The sequence below is a fragment of the Phalacrocorax aristotelis genome, chromosome 5 (assembly GCF_949628215.1).
Source record: "Phalacrocorax aristotelis chromosome 5, bGulAri2.1, whole genome shotgun sequence".
In the NCBI taxonomy this organism is placed as follows: Eukaryota; Metazoa; Chordata; class Aves; order Suliformes; family Phalacrocoracidae; genus Phalacrocorax; species Phalacrocorax aristotelis.
In genome coordinates, this window is record NC_134280.1 from 38,734,962 (window position 1) to 38,750,025 (window position 15,064).

Genomic DNA, 15,064 nt, shown 5'->3' on the forward strand with positions numbered 1-15,064 from the left:
GGTGAAAAGTATCCTTCCTTTAGAAGGAGAATGCACAAGCCAGGCAACTTCCTATAGCTTGGTACCCCCAAAACGGAAGGAACTGCATTGTTTTCTTCATCCACTACTTTGTGCTGAAGTAGGTGTGAAATACTTCCGCATATTTTCTCCCAGCTCTTACTGGGAACAAACAACTGAGCGGCAGTGAGATCTTCATAGACTGCCACAGCTGTTTCCACAGGGCTCATGTGAGATGTCCTTCATATTTTCTTGTTGGAAATATATTTTTTTCATCTTGCTAAGGCTGATTTTATGCCACTGTGAGTTTGCTTCTGCCTAGAGTGCCAATATTCTTGATTTAACGGCAGAGATTTAGTCTTGGCCCTGTGAGCGTCAAAAGCCTTGTTTGGTATATGGGGCACATCTTATGTCTACACAAAACCCAGATGGTATATTAGTATTGGCTTTTTGAACTTTGGAAGTGTTGTCCATACTTCAGCCTTCTGTGAGTAACATCAGAATTTATGTAATTAATGAAGAGAACTTGAAATGTCTTTTACATGCCTGTGAGAGAAGAGATATACACAATACATGCTTAGCTTTGACATATGCTTGCATTAGAAATACCATCATAAAAGTGATGCAATGGGTTAAAGACAGAGACCTTTGCATGTTAGTATGAAAGACAGGCAAATCGTCCAGTAATGTTGATGGGCAGAGTTGGGCTGTAGCCTGATCACTAACTGAAGCAAAGGGAGGGTATTTAAAGTTTATAAGGCAAAAGTTGTACATGCCTGTATGTGTATGTACTTGTATGCGCATAGTGAAATTTTTGTGAGGCCTTTTCAGAGTGGGACAGTTTATAACAGAGTAGAACAGAATGTTACAGAGGGCCTTCAAATTTCCAGTGCTTCTGTATCTTCCATAAAGATCAGCAGGTTTTACGTGCTTATGGAGAAGAGAATAAAAGCTTGTTGAGGGTGGATGGTCATACTATTAAATTCCTCAAGGCCTGACCCTAAAGCATTGTTTTGGAACCTATTTCTGCTTTCCCATTCTTGTCATTCATGATGCTATGCCATTACTTTGCTCATGCTTTTTCCATGTGGTGTTTCCTCTTGTGTTTTTGGGTTTTTTAACATAGTAACCAAATTTAAAAGAAAATGGAGAGAGAAGAAATACTTTACAGTAAAAAAATATAGAATAATTTGTCACATCGTTTATGAATTTTGATCTTCATTGTGATATGTCATCTAGACCACTGGAAATTCTGTGTTGGATGTGTATGTAAGCATATGTATGTGTGTGTGTATGTCTGCATATGTATACATATATATACACATAAATTGATGCACATTCATGCATAAAAAAATGTTTATTTTAATGATCTTTTTACCGGTACTAAGAACACAGCATATATCAGAAGTGAGTTACAGTAGGTCTACATGAGACCCTTAACATTCCTTTGGGAACTTACTTGTTAGTGACCATAGAATTTGCCAGGGTGTTCAAGGCATATGGCTCAGGTGAACCACAGCACGTGTTTGCTCCGAGGGGTGATCTCACATTTGCACAGGAAGCAACTGTGGGGGCAGGAGCTTGGGCAGCCAGTGTCCTCCTGTGTTAGGAAATGGTCTCTGCTCTCTGGGTGAGATTTTATACAGGGCTTAGTCATGTTAACATTAAGCCAGTGAGGACTCCCCTGCTTACAGCAAGGCTACTCCAGGGTGGGCGTAATGGAGGACAGTCATCAGCTGCCTCTGAAGGCTTCTCTTGCAAAGCCTCAACAAAGTGCGAGGCTGGGACTGCAAAGAATGCAAAGGGCTGTAGTGATAGACTGTAGTTAGTACCACTGAGCCCAGATGGACAAAGCCTCTGCTAGATCTTTATAGCGGGGGTTAGGGAGATGGCTTAGGCATGCCTTTCCATATCAGAAAGTCAAGTTTCTGTTCTTTATCTCATATAGGCATAGGCATTGCCCTAACAGGGCCCTGAATAGGAAACATTTGTTTGTACCTCAAATGAGTTAGTGTTACAACAGCCATAGTAGGAAGGCTAAGATAGTATGCTACAGGCTATATGGAAACAGGAGGAGTTGGAAGAAAAGGGGGTTTGTGCCTGCTCATTTATGTAAGTGTTCTACCTGTTCTTTCTACTTTATTTGTTTGTTTGTTCCATTTTGGTGAAATATTTCTCAACATAGGAACATTTTGTTTACTGGAAAACTATGCTTCACTGGAGAGAGAAAAGCCTCAGATGTCCTAAAGAAGTCCCTTGAAATTTTATATACCTCTGTCTTCAGGGGAAAAGTGAAGATCTACATTGTTATTTTCTGTTGTGACTATTGTTTGTGGTACATAAGTGCTTTCCAAGTAACTCTGGGGAGTACAATCTCAAAGGGCCTTTCAGTTTCAGCCGTTCTTCTTTCTTGAGGAAGGAAAAGTTAGAAAGTCTTTTAGACTTTCTTTAGTCAGCTGTAGAGCTGACTTTTGTCTCTTGTCTTTCAAATCCATGTTTAAAGCCAATCTTGAATCCTCTACCTGGTGTTCTCTTGTTCAGTGCTTTATCCTTCAGTTCTGTAAACTTTTGTACTTTCACATGTGAACAGGGACAGTATTATGGATAAAGAAAAAAAGCCCAAGAGCTGACTGTTCTTGTTTTGACTGGCCACCTTGGCCTTGAAACTACTTTTCTGGTTTCTCATCTGTGTCTTTCTACTACTCTCTTAAACTCTGGCTACTGACTGCATAATGATCTTCTGCATTCAGAAGTGTTCATTCCAATCGGCAATGGGATTAAACTCTATACATGGAGTTTAAAATAGTGCATGAAAGAAGCCCTGGAGGGGGGTGGTAGCTTCATTTTCAAAAGGAACTCTTGTTAGGGACCTTTGAGTCCCAAAGCGTGCAAGACACTTCAAGGGAGAGAGACTGGAATGATGATGATACCTAGGAATTGAGTCCAGTATCACTTTGGATGTTCTGGTAATTGCAGAAGATGTATACCTAAAAAAATAGGGGGGACAGTACTTGATTTCCACATAGAACATTTCCAATATTTGCTAATGATTTTTCTGTCCTAGTACATGATATATTACTAAACTGATACATGAGGAATAAGGTTTATGCATGCGCCACTTTAAGGTAAACTTAGAGGCAATAGAAAAGTAAGATAAGAGATTATTCAGGAAAACCAGACAGTAAGCGTGATGTTTTGTGTTAAAGAGGTGGGGAAGAAGGGCCATATTCTGGTTCACCTACACTGAAGTAGATCCTGGGCTTCCACACTGAGTATGGTGGAATTGATTTGGGCAGACATCAGTATGACAAAGAACAGAATCTGGCTCACTGTACACCTGTTTCACAGAAGTCATTAATATTGTAAAAATGCCCATTATCTTCATGACAGCACATCAAGGTGAGGAAGGCACTTAGACCAAAACTGTGTTCATCAGGGGGTTTGTAGCACTTTTTTTTATTGGTGAGAGATTGTGTTCCCTTCTTCCTACCCCTCCCTGCATCCCCTCTGTACTCTCTACCTCTTTAGGTTGCCATAGCTTTGATGATCACTTGACCTCCAACCAAGAAGGAGGAAAATCCAAGAATGTTGTGAACCTGGGAGCAATCCGCCAAGGCATGAAGCGCTTTCAGTTTCTCCTGAACTGCTGTGAACCAGGCACTATCCCCGATGCCTCCATTTTGGCAGCAGCCCTAGATCTTGTAAGTCATACGTTGGTGTATTTTTACCCACTGAGTGAGAGCATGTGCATACGTGGTGGTTCATCATCATTTACTAATACTGTTCATGCCCGCATAGGAAGCAGGAAAAAGCATCACAGCAATACCAGCTGGCATTGCTGTTATTAGGTAGAGTTTTAGCATCTGTGACTGAATGAGTATGCAGACAAAATGGATCCTTTTTTATTACATGGCTCCCTGTAACTAGATCATTGCCAGTGCAAAGCTTTTATTGTCAGACTTCAAATTTTGCTCACAGCCATTCTGCTTCTGCTCCTAGTGTCAATAACAACCTACAGAATAAGGACTGAAGACTGGATAACTACCTGGAGAGGCATAGTAATTCCACTCAGGAGTTCTGACAGAGTTATAAATACATTAGGCAACACTGAACTATTAGTCATCAGAGCCAGTCAGTGGGACAAAAACTTCAAATGTCAGTGTGTGCATGCTTTTAAATGCAGATATTGCTAATTTGCAGATCCAAATCACAGAAGTCCCTCCTTCCTGACATTGAGGGTCTCTTCTGTATCTTCCTCCTTCCTTTCCTTGCAGATGCTGTTTTTTTAACAGTGCCTTCCATTTCTAAAGCAGTGGCCTTCAGCCTGTGGTTCATGGGCCAGTGGGGCTCCGTGAGATGCTTATGTGCGTGACAAGTGCGTGACAAAGACAGCTATGAAAAGCCAGCCAATTATTAGTAACTTCTCTGCACAGTGCTCTTCTATTTCCTCCCATAAGTGTTTGGATGACTGCAAACTTAAAAAGATTGAAAGCCACTGCTCTCAAAGCACCCACATCCTCTCTATCCCTTTGTCTTCCTATTCCTTACCACTTGCCTCTTTGACTGTCATGCCATTTGTGCTTATATTCAGTTTTTTTGCTCACTGCTGGAGATGTCAGGCTTATGGACTCTCCCATTCTGCTAGTGCTGCGCCCTGAGCTTTGCTGCCTTGTCTGCTCCATAGCTGTAGGGATGATACACTCTGTGCACCATGCCTCTATATGTTCTTCTTAACCTTGCCTCCTTAGGCTGCAGATTCAAGCAAGCCTGCATTAATATTGGCCCAAAGTTTCTATTGCTATCAGTTTGCACCTAGCACTACTGTTTGGACTGGTCCCTATCCATCTTCCAATAGACAAGTGACTTCTTCACTAGGTCCCACTTTTTCTGCTGGAGATTGTTGGCCTTCTGGCTGGAAGCTATGGAAGCAGTGGCTGATAGGGATGCCTGCCTCATGCTCTCACAGTCAGAAGTGGTTCCTACCAGTCAGGGTTGCAGTGCGCTCAGAAGGAGGCTTGGGGAGATAGTCAGTCCTGTCTGCTGCACAAAGACAACTTCATTCTTTGAGGCTGCCAAGCTGCCACCCCGCTGTGAATTCTAAACTAACACAGGGAAGGTAAGGTGCGTGGGCAGGGAGGAGCTCATTGCTGTCAAGTATGTCACTAAGGTCCTTATGGGGATGTGCTACTCTGTGTGCTAATCAGAAGATAAAACAGGGGTTTGGCAATTACATCCCTATTGCCTGTAAATGTCTTACTTATTTTTTAAACTTGCCAAACGCTTAAGCCACAGACCAATTTACTCTGTGCCTGTGTATGAAGTCAACTGAAAACTACTGGTCAGAGTGAACTGTTTGAAGATATCTGTTCTGACTTCCAGAGCTGGCTTTTACAAAATAGAGTTTGGCTCTGTTTCCTTTCCGCTGAATGATGCAGAGTCTTTGGTATCAGAATTGCTAGAAGGTCTGCAGCTAAAAGTGAATGAAGCCTTATTCTAATTACAGACTTGGGAGACTCCTTACAAGTACCTGCTCAGCTGGCATTTTGTCTACAAAGTATTTGAGATGTATGGAAGTTAAGAAGTCACACGCACTGCAGGTTTCAAAAGCTGACAGCTTGTCATCTCACTGGACTGCTTAATGGCAATGTATCCTGTTATGGAAAATCCCCACATTTTACGTTAATAGAGCACACCAAACAGAAAACATTCTGGTTTTTTAACTTCTGTTTTCAGGCTTTTGAAGTAATAGTTTGAATAAGTTTAAATGCAAATTAAAAGCTTCTTAAGTCATTTTATCCAGCCTAGTTTCTATGGCAACCTTTAAAGAATGAAAGGCAAACAGCTCCAGTCTAAGTTCTTTTATAAACTTTTTCAGTGTGCTTTTTAATGCGGATTTTCAAAATTCCATTCTTACACTGACTTCAAGATCTTTGATCAGCCTGGATGTTTATACAGGTTTGTCACAGTGATTTAAAGAAATTAGAACAATGATTTAAAGAAATTAGAACAATGAAATAAAGGCTGCATCCTTACGGAGGTAGAGTTATTTATATATTGAGAGTTGCCTTATTTTTAGAAACGATGTAGTTAACATATTTTCCCAGAAGCAGCATCCATCCTAGGCTGAATTTTATAAAGCTACAAACAATTTGTGGCTTTGCAAACATTCAATGACAATTGATAATGTGTTGCGGGCAGCTTCATCCTTATGTCACCAGCTTAAATCCAGACTTGGCAATAATAAAATTTATTTTCTTTCCCTTTTTAAGAAACTTTGGAAGTTGAAAGGCAAGTAATATGATATTTCAGTCTGCGGTCAAGTTTCTGCAGAGGGTTCCAATAAACCACTGTCTAGCATTGAATAAAGATGTTACCTAAAGTGTCCTAATTAGACTAGTATAAATAACTCAGGTGGGGAAATATAAGGTTCCTTTGACCATTTTAGCAATGTGCAACACATATCACCGTTACACTTGTCCAATAAGATGTGTGAGCTGATCTGTTCGAACATGTAAATCTCATCCTTGTTGAAATGCCATAATGGCACTGCTTTATGGCAGGATTGTGTTTGAGAGGACCTACCAAGTATTGGGAGGGCAGAAGCAAAGTCTAAACTGCAAGAATTCTTGCCAGTGCCCTGACTCCGTGTCACCAGGGGTTTCAGGCAGGCTCTGATGTTCCCATGTCCCTGTTTCCAGTGGAGAAATATTTGTCCATAGGAGGGCATATAGCCTGGAAGGAAATCAGAGATTGCTCCAAACAAGTACCCCGAACAGATGACTGGGAACAGAAAGAGAGCGCTGTGTCACTGATTGTACTTGACCATTTTTAGATATAATCAAAGATATTTGAACTAACATGTTCAAGGCAATTCTCCTAGACACTGGTTAATAACTTACTCACCTGTCTTCATATTCCTGCTAAGCTACTTCTCATGCCACACATATCTTGTGGCTAGACAAAGCAGAGCTATCCCTTCAGCATCTTTTGACAGTACTTGAATTTACTTTATTTACTGTAAAAGTAGATTGTTGCTATTTTGCTTATTTATTTCCTTGAAGAGACCAGTGAAAATGAATTCTTGCTCAAAGTGCCTGGCAGAGTATAAGAAAGGGTGCAAGAAAATTACCACTGGTTGATTAGTCTTATAAAATTCATCGTCCTTGAAAACAAAACTGGACCTAAACACTCTGCAGTCATAAAACTCTGCAGAATCAGCTGTACTTGAACAGTAATGTGATGCTGTAAAACTCCAAATCCATTCTGTAGTTGCTCCCTCCCACCCAGGTCATTGTTTTTGCTGTTAGTACAAATCAGGGTATCTGTTGAAACGCTCCAGTGGGAGTACTTGAAATTTTGTTAAGAAAATGGTGCATTCTTATTCATGTCAATTTCTACAGTACAAGAACAGTTTTCAAAAGGCAAAGCAATATAATAGATCTGATGTTAAAAGTGGACTTGTAAACAGTTTCGCAGGCACGGGCAGGCTTGTGAGAGTATTGCTGCTGTGTTAAGTTTTGACAGTGACCATGGTAACTTGTGTTCTTTTCAGCTATGCATCGCCTGCCTGATTAATTTCTCTCCATTTGTGATGTGTTTCTCTGTGGTGTGAATCCATCCTTGTCCATTCTGTCACATCTTCATCTTTCTCTTGCTGCTGCTTCAGGTTTCTCTGAGCCTCAGGTAAGCAATCACAGGGAGCTTGTGCCCTGTGATGTTCAGAAAGTCCTCCTTCATGCAGGAGGTCTTTTCAGTAATTTTTAATTTGTAACTCCTGCTCCAGGACACATACCTCTTCACCCCCATCATATATATCCTCCTTTTGTTACAGTAGTTCAGTACTTTCATAACATTTACAACATGTATCTTTACAAGATTCCTATATGCTAAGAAATTGTGACTTCACCAGTGGTGAACTAAAACAGGAGGAGACTAAGGCTGCGACTTCATATTTTCATGTACATCTCCATGGTTAAGGTTTTACTCTGCCAGAATAAAAGAATAAAATCATCACCTATTCTGTGTTCTGTATTGCATGTGGGCAACAAGTAATTTGTAATGTTTTTTTCCAGGTGCTAGATATTAGGTTTTTTTCTGGTCGTCAATGACTGTCTGGCTTCAGATTTCTGCATTCCTCATCAGAACATTGGGCCAGCTTTAACATTCTTATTCAAGAGATTTGCTAAAAGATTGCTATTTTCTACCAACGTTTGCATAAAATATGAGCAAAAAGCTGCAACAGGCTGTTGTGTCAGGAAGCAATTAACATGTTTTCTTGTTAATGTAGCCAAAACATAAGCACTATTGGAGGCACTATTTAATAAAATTCCACAGACCATCTTCCATGTTCTCAGGGTCAGTCTGTTATTTACAGACCACACATGAGGAGCCTCACCCTATAAGTAGATGCTGATCTGTTGAAATTATCTCATTAAAGATGTCAGCATCTAAATGTGTGTAATAAATATTTGTGCTCTGCAAAACACTTCTGTTAAGGAACCTTTCAAAGCCAGCTTGTGAATTGTGGACAGTGTTGTATTCTTAGTTTCACAACCTGCTGGCCACAGGAGTTTTTGCTTGTGAAAACTGCAGGAAGAGAGGGGGGAAATTAAACGGAAATGAGGTGACCCATTTGCTTTTAGCCACATTCCATGTCTGTAAAGATGTTATTTTTGCAGAGTTATAGACTGCTGGAAAGAAATCTCCTTCCTGAGTCTCAGCTACCGTTTAGGAAACAAATTACAGTGTCTATTTTTGAATACATTTGAGAGCTTCAGAAGCACTTTATAGGTCTAACATGGGTCCAGCTGGGCAATTTAATACAAACTAAGATACACTCAATATCATTTCTCCCATTAAAGAAAAGTGCTCTTCCAAGCTGGGGCCAGGAGGATTTTCCTCTGGAAAATAGTCAAGCACTTCAAAACTCAGCTGCCTGATGTTAAGTTTCAGTACTCAATTGTCTGACGCTTGCTAAGGCCATTGAAGTTAGGCCAGTGAAATTTCATTTACTTATGCCAGCAATGGATATCTGCTTGTTTTAAGTGCAAAATAGCACTCTTCCTAGTTTCATCAAGCCCCCATTCATGCTTCCATCCCACAATAGTGCAAGCAGAAGTTAACATGACAAATGCTAGGATTCACATGGCCATGCTGCTATTTGCACTTGCAATATTTGCAGCCTTACTAATGAAGGTGAAAAGAAAACTTTACTCATTCCTCCAGTAAAAGTGTCAGATGCACCCTTCTGCTTTTTGGCAGTGACATGGTTTCTGAAAGAAAGGATTACAGGGTGGGACTGAAACAAGGTTGTTTAGAAGCTTATAATGTGGCTCTTTCCGCCCCTCTAGTGGTTGGACTAAGCATAACTGGTGAGTGTTCATACGCCTTGGTTTTATTAGCTCAAGAGGTGTGACTCAAGGCAGAGATCCTGTTTTCAGACCGGTGGAGAGATTGCTCAGTCTATGTGGCTCCGGGGCAAACTTGCAAAGCAATTGATTAAAGCACAAAATCCTCTAATGTTGAGAGTTTTTCTAATGTATTTGTATTTAAAGTGGTTTTTTGCAAACATTTCAGGAAGCACCTGTAGTGGCGAGAGCAGCTCTGTTCCTCGAGTGTGCACGCTTCGTTCACCGCTGTAATCGTGGAAACTGGCCCGAGTGGATGAAGGGCCACCATGTGAACATTACTAAGAAAGGCCTGTCCCGTGGGCGTTCTCCTATTGTGGGCAACAAAAGGAACCAGAAGCTGCAGTGGAATGCAGCTAAGCTCTTCTACCAGTGGGGAGATGTAAGTGTTTGTTTCTACTTAATTAAGAAATATACCAAAATGTAAAGGTAATTGGACCCTATGCAGAATTTCAGTTCCATAAAATGGGGACTCATCAGCCTATCTTCCAAATCACACCTCGCAGCCTGCCAGGATCAGCTCTTCTCCTAATGGAAACGGACTTTGTTAGGATGTAGCGGTGCCCCCTTTCCCTCCTCTACCCCTGTCATGTTCCCTCTGAGAATCCATTTCACCCACCCTCCTGTTTCCAGCCCTTGTCATATGTGAATGTCTAAGGAAAAGTAAGAGCAGGGTGTGTGATACTACGTGCTTTTTTCTAGCTTCCAAATATTTTTAGCCCAGGGCTGCTTGAGCTAGCTCTGGTGCTGTATATTTAGTAATGGATTTCTCTTTGATGTACTTGTTCAGTCTCTCTTACTAGTTAGAGAGACTTGTTAGTCTCTCTAATGTACAAACTGTTAGCACTCATCATTCTTTGGCAAGGAATTATATGGGTCTACTACATGTCATCTGAAGAACTGTCTCTGTTTTGAGCTTGGCTCCTTCAAGGTCTATGTGATTGTGATCTCTTACCACGTATGAACCAGGCAATTGCCCTGTCTGTCCCTGTCAGTGCCACCTGTAATTTCTTTGGAAGCCCACCAGGGTATACCTGCTGAAGGGCTGATGCTTATTGCAAGTCATTTCACACTACTCAATACAGTGGGAGAAGTTCATTTGACCTCTGTGGTGCCTGTTACATATGCCTGTCTGGAAAGTGAGCTTTGTGCTTCTCGTCTTTGTTCACAAAACCAGACATTTTTACAGTGAACATCAAACAAACAAACAAAAAAAGAGAAACAAAAAAAGAGAAACAAAAAATGACATAAAATCCAAGGCTCAGAGGAACTTGAAAACCATGTATTTTGCAGTCCTGGGGTACTTACATAAGCCATGCCAAAAATGCCTTGCTGATCCATATTCTCCTAGGTTAAACCAACACACGCTTCTCAGTGGAGCACATTGTAGGGAACCTTGAGCTAGCGCTCAGTACATTCCCACCAAAAAACATAGGCCAGGGGAGAACCTAGCTTGCTTCTGAGCACCCAAGCTAATCAGCTTTGTCTCTTGGCAGGTGTCCTCCTTCCATCTCTGAAACTAATTCAGGGAATGCTGCCTGGGCACCCTACTCTCTGTTAAGTCTTAAACACAGGTGACTATCCTAATAACCACACAGACACCAAAGTTCCTTGAAAAAGTATATAGCGTTCCCTGAGGTCATCACCTCACCCCTTTGAGGAATCATCCCACGCAGACAACACACGATTACATAGTTCTTGTATTTTTCATGCATTGCTGACAGCCAGGACTATCCATCTCTTTGTGGACTCTATGCCTCTAGACATTCCTTTTCTTCAGATTCTGACGAAATGGAAGCAGGCAAGTCAATAACCATTAGAAGCCAGTTAGATTCCCCATCAGCTGCCATTTTTAGAAACTGAAATAGTCTGACCTGGAAAAAGTCCAGGAAAGTTTTCTTTTAGAAATGTTAAAGTACCACCGTATAATGCAACGTCACAAGCAGGGAGCCAGGGAAATGTGATGGCAAGCAACTTAGCACCATTCTCTTCCCCTTAACTTTAATAGCATTGTAAGGCATATCTGGATGCTTTCTCCATGCCAGGAATAGCACGTTTTCTGGCTGCTTAGGAACATCCTAGAAGGGAAAAGCATTACTGTAAGGCAGGAGAAGATTTGGAAAGTAGTCTTTACCATGCAAATTTCTTCTCTTTTTACTGCAAGGTGTCCTGCCACCCATGAATATTTCTGTTTCTTCTCACTGGAGGCTAGGACAGTATAGTTACCCACAGCATGACTGACCCCCAAACAGACTCACGCTTTAGGATTGGTCTGCACCTAGCACTGCTGAGGTACAGTTTCTTTAAGTCCTTTACGTTGAAGGCTGGTCCTCTGGCACTGCTTTTACCTCCTAGAAGCTGTTTCAGGTGAAGGTGGCTGCAGGCATAAGCGGCAGCCACCAGCCAAGCCTGTAGGGCTGGGACCCTGCAAGCTGTGCTCCTTAGACAGCTGCTTTTGTTGGCTCTGACTGGACTCCAACCAGATAGGCTGAACCATGAGGAGAAACAGCTTTCTGTTGCAGTAGTACAGGCACCTGCTGTAGAACACGGTGCCATTTCTGTGTGTTAACCTGCCCGTTTCACCATGGGCAATATCAGCATGAATGGTGGAATGACTGTGCACTCACACAGCTCTTAAGCAGCTCCAGTACCAAAAGGATGGGATACCTCCCCCAGCCCATCTCTGCCTCCATGCTACTAGATCCTTGTCAACACTACAGCGCACCATTCTTGCTGCTTGGATGTATAATTACTTTAATATTAGGGTGGACAGCACAGCATAAATAATATGTAATAAACTACTGCTTTGTGGAGAGGGGAAAAAAATTGTGAGAGATGTGGAGTTTATTTAGCAATGTGCAGGCTCACTGATAGCCAAGATTGGCAACTATTTGCATCAGCTTACCAACCACAACAATACCACCTTATTCTCTTCATGTAGCAGAGTCTATGCTCTTTGTTGCTGGATTTCATAGGAACTGCTTAGTAGCAAGGAAGAAGAGCCATACTAATACCTGTTTGTGACTGTTTATCTATTTCTGCTTTGCTTCAGTTGAGACAGGAAAGTTATGTAGTGCTGGCATGACCACCAGTGCTGACTTGTAGCAGATTCAGAAATCCTCTGTAGTATCTTTCTCTGAAACTATCCCAAAATGAAGGGCGCCAAATGGCAAAGGCTGATACTCAGTAAACTCAGTAAACACATTTCCTCCTTTGCAAAGTGATGATATCACAGGGTAAAGTTTTACCTACTTGTCTGTGTTCTCTTCACCTACCTGCAGCAAAGAAAATGATGAAAATCCTTATGGGCTCTGAAGTACCTTAGCATGAAAACATTCTTCTTGCTAACACACCCTCATCTGTAGCTTTGCTGACAGCATCATGAGGGCTGTTTCCATGCTGATAATGATGCTGGCAAACGGCCATAAATAAACGATCAATACCTTTCTGAAGAATGTAACAGTATTCAGTGGAAATCTGCTGCTGTGTCCTCCACATGGATCCCCTCTACACCGTTACTCATTCACCTTCCCAGCTTTTATACGCATATTGTCAGCTCATTTTTGGAAAGTGCATTAGGCAGTCTCTCTTTTAAAGATGGAGGCAGGCTTGCCCATTGGAATTCAACAGTTTGGTGGAGGAAAGAGGGACTGTTACTGGATTCCTAAGTCACAGGATAGTTTCTTAACGGGAGTTTAAGTTCTTAAACAGTTTCTTAAATGTTCTCGGTATTCTCACACTTAGCAAACATCTGGCATGCATATATCAAGGGAGGGGAGAAATAAAAGTGGAAGAAATTAACAGAAAATAATGTCCTAATCTTCTCCAGCCTATCATGTGCTGGTTTGGGGATTTCTTTGTTATTTAACCAAATCTGCAAATTTTTTTCAGCCTGCAATTTGACTCCATTTGCAAATTTTAGTTGAAAAAAAGGGGAAAATAAATTTTGGTAAATTTTGGTAGCAATTAATCTTCTGTCATCCCTTTCCATACTGCATTTTGTAGATAATAAAAATAAAGTCAGGACATTCTGTTTTGGCTGGAACATCTCCACAGCCTGCATGGGGCAGAGCCCTTGACCACCATGAACTGGGCTGAAATTCTCACCTCCTTGTGCTTTCTCTTTCTTCCTGTCTGCAGGCAATCGGTGTCCGCCTCAATGAGCTGTGCCATGCTGAGAGTGAGAGCCCTGCCAACCTCCTGGGCCTCATTTATGATGAGGAGACCAAGAGGCGCCTGAGAAAGGAGGATGAGGAAGAAGACTTTTTAGATGACAGTAAGGAGACTCCCTTTACTACAAGAACCCCCGCTTGTAAGAACCTCTGTTTTAGGAGCACTTAATTTTTCTTCTCTTTCCATCCTTTTGCCACCCAGCTATATTTCCCGGTCCCTCACCTTCACCCCAGCTTCCTCCCCTGTTCTTTCCGTGCCTGGATGTACAACAGGACAGATGGGTAGCAGCACTGAGACACTTGGAAGGAAAAGGGCTAAAACCAGGCAGTGTGTTGCAATTCCTGTATACTGGAAACTGCAATTATAAGCAGGGTACTAATTTCTTGAGTCTTGCTGTCACCTGAGTGCCAAAAGTGGTTCAGACTCCCATTCTACCCACTTATTTCTGCCAAAATATTTGTGTCAGATCAGCTGCTTTTCTATTTCTTAACATTGAAGAGTCATTTCCTCACCTGATGTGAATTGGCACAGCTCTACCAAAGGCTTTTAAATCTTGACTTCGGTATGTTTGCCTGATTCTCAGTGACAAATACAGCACAGTGGTATAAAAAGTATAATTAAAAACCTGTAAACAATAAGATGACTAAAACACACACATTTGTGCATGTGGGTACACAAGGGTGTGTGGGGGTGTCACAGATCACTGATTCTGAAAGTCTAGATAGGCATGCAAATTATAACACACCCTGTGAATCAAAGTAAATTAAGTCAAAACACATACTGTTGCAGGTGTAGGTGAAGGTGGTAACAAACATGTCCATTCCAGAAACCATTTGTATATACAAGTGTGCTGTAACGTACTGGTTCCTGTGTACCTGTACTGTTGTTTGCCATTGGATGTAGTGTGCTAGTACTGTTTATGTAAGTTCTGTTTTCTTTTTCTGTGGTTCTGGGTTTGTTCTTATCACTGCATAAAGGCCAGCTTTGGAGTAGAGAGGAGTAGGTGGGAGCAGTGAAATGGCATTTGTGGGAAATGATGTCAAGAGAAGGTATTGGCCCTAAGCTAGACCTTCACATGTGCTACTGTGTGGTATGGCAGCGCTAGCATGTGGGTGGATGTGGGTGGCTGTTCTGCATATTTTATTGGCCCTTTAAGAGATATATCCAAAGCAGGAGAGTGGATGCAAAATTTTACCTCTCCTGCACCCTGAATGACTTTTGAAAGGTGAACAACTGCTTTCCCATGATCAAGTGACAAAATAGTCTTTCCTGTCCCTGTTCAGCCCCTGCTAAGGCACTCATAAGGGGATGTGAAGCTGCTTTAAAAGAGTGGTCTAAGACAAGCAAACAGAGAGAATAAGTTGTAGCTAGAAAGCCATGTAAAGGCTCAAGTACTCTCCTGAAAACCTGGGTCTAAAAATAACTGATTTGCAGTCTTGTTTAAGGCAGAGATTTTTCAAAAACAGCCTTGTATGCCGTAGGGAGCA

General features: G+C 41.6%; 1 protein-coding gene across 2 annotated transcripts in view; it reads left to right on the forward strand.

The window, feature by feature from the left end:
- Positions 1-15,064, forward strand: part of UNC80 (unc-80 subunit of NALCN channel complex) — a 134,559-nt gene that overhangs the window by 45,909 nt on the left and 73,586 nt on the right. For both annotated transcript variants that reach the window (XM_075094034.1, XM_075094035.1), the window contains exons 22-24: positions 3,526-3,698; positions 9,574-9,786; positions 13,545-13,680. In XM_075094034.1, the coding sequence (XP_074950135.1) occupies positions 3,526-3,698; positions 9,574-9,786; positions 13,545-13,680 (522 nt within the window). The remainder of the gene's footprint in view (positions 1-3,525; positions 3,699-9,573; positions 9,787-13,544; positions 13,681-15,064) is intronic.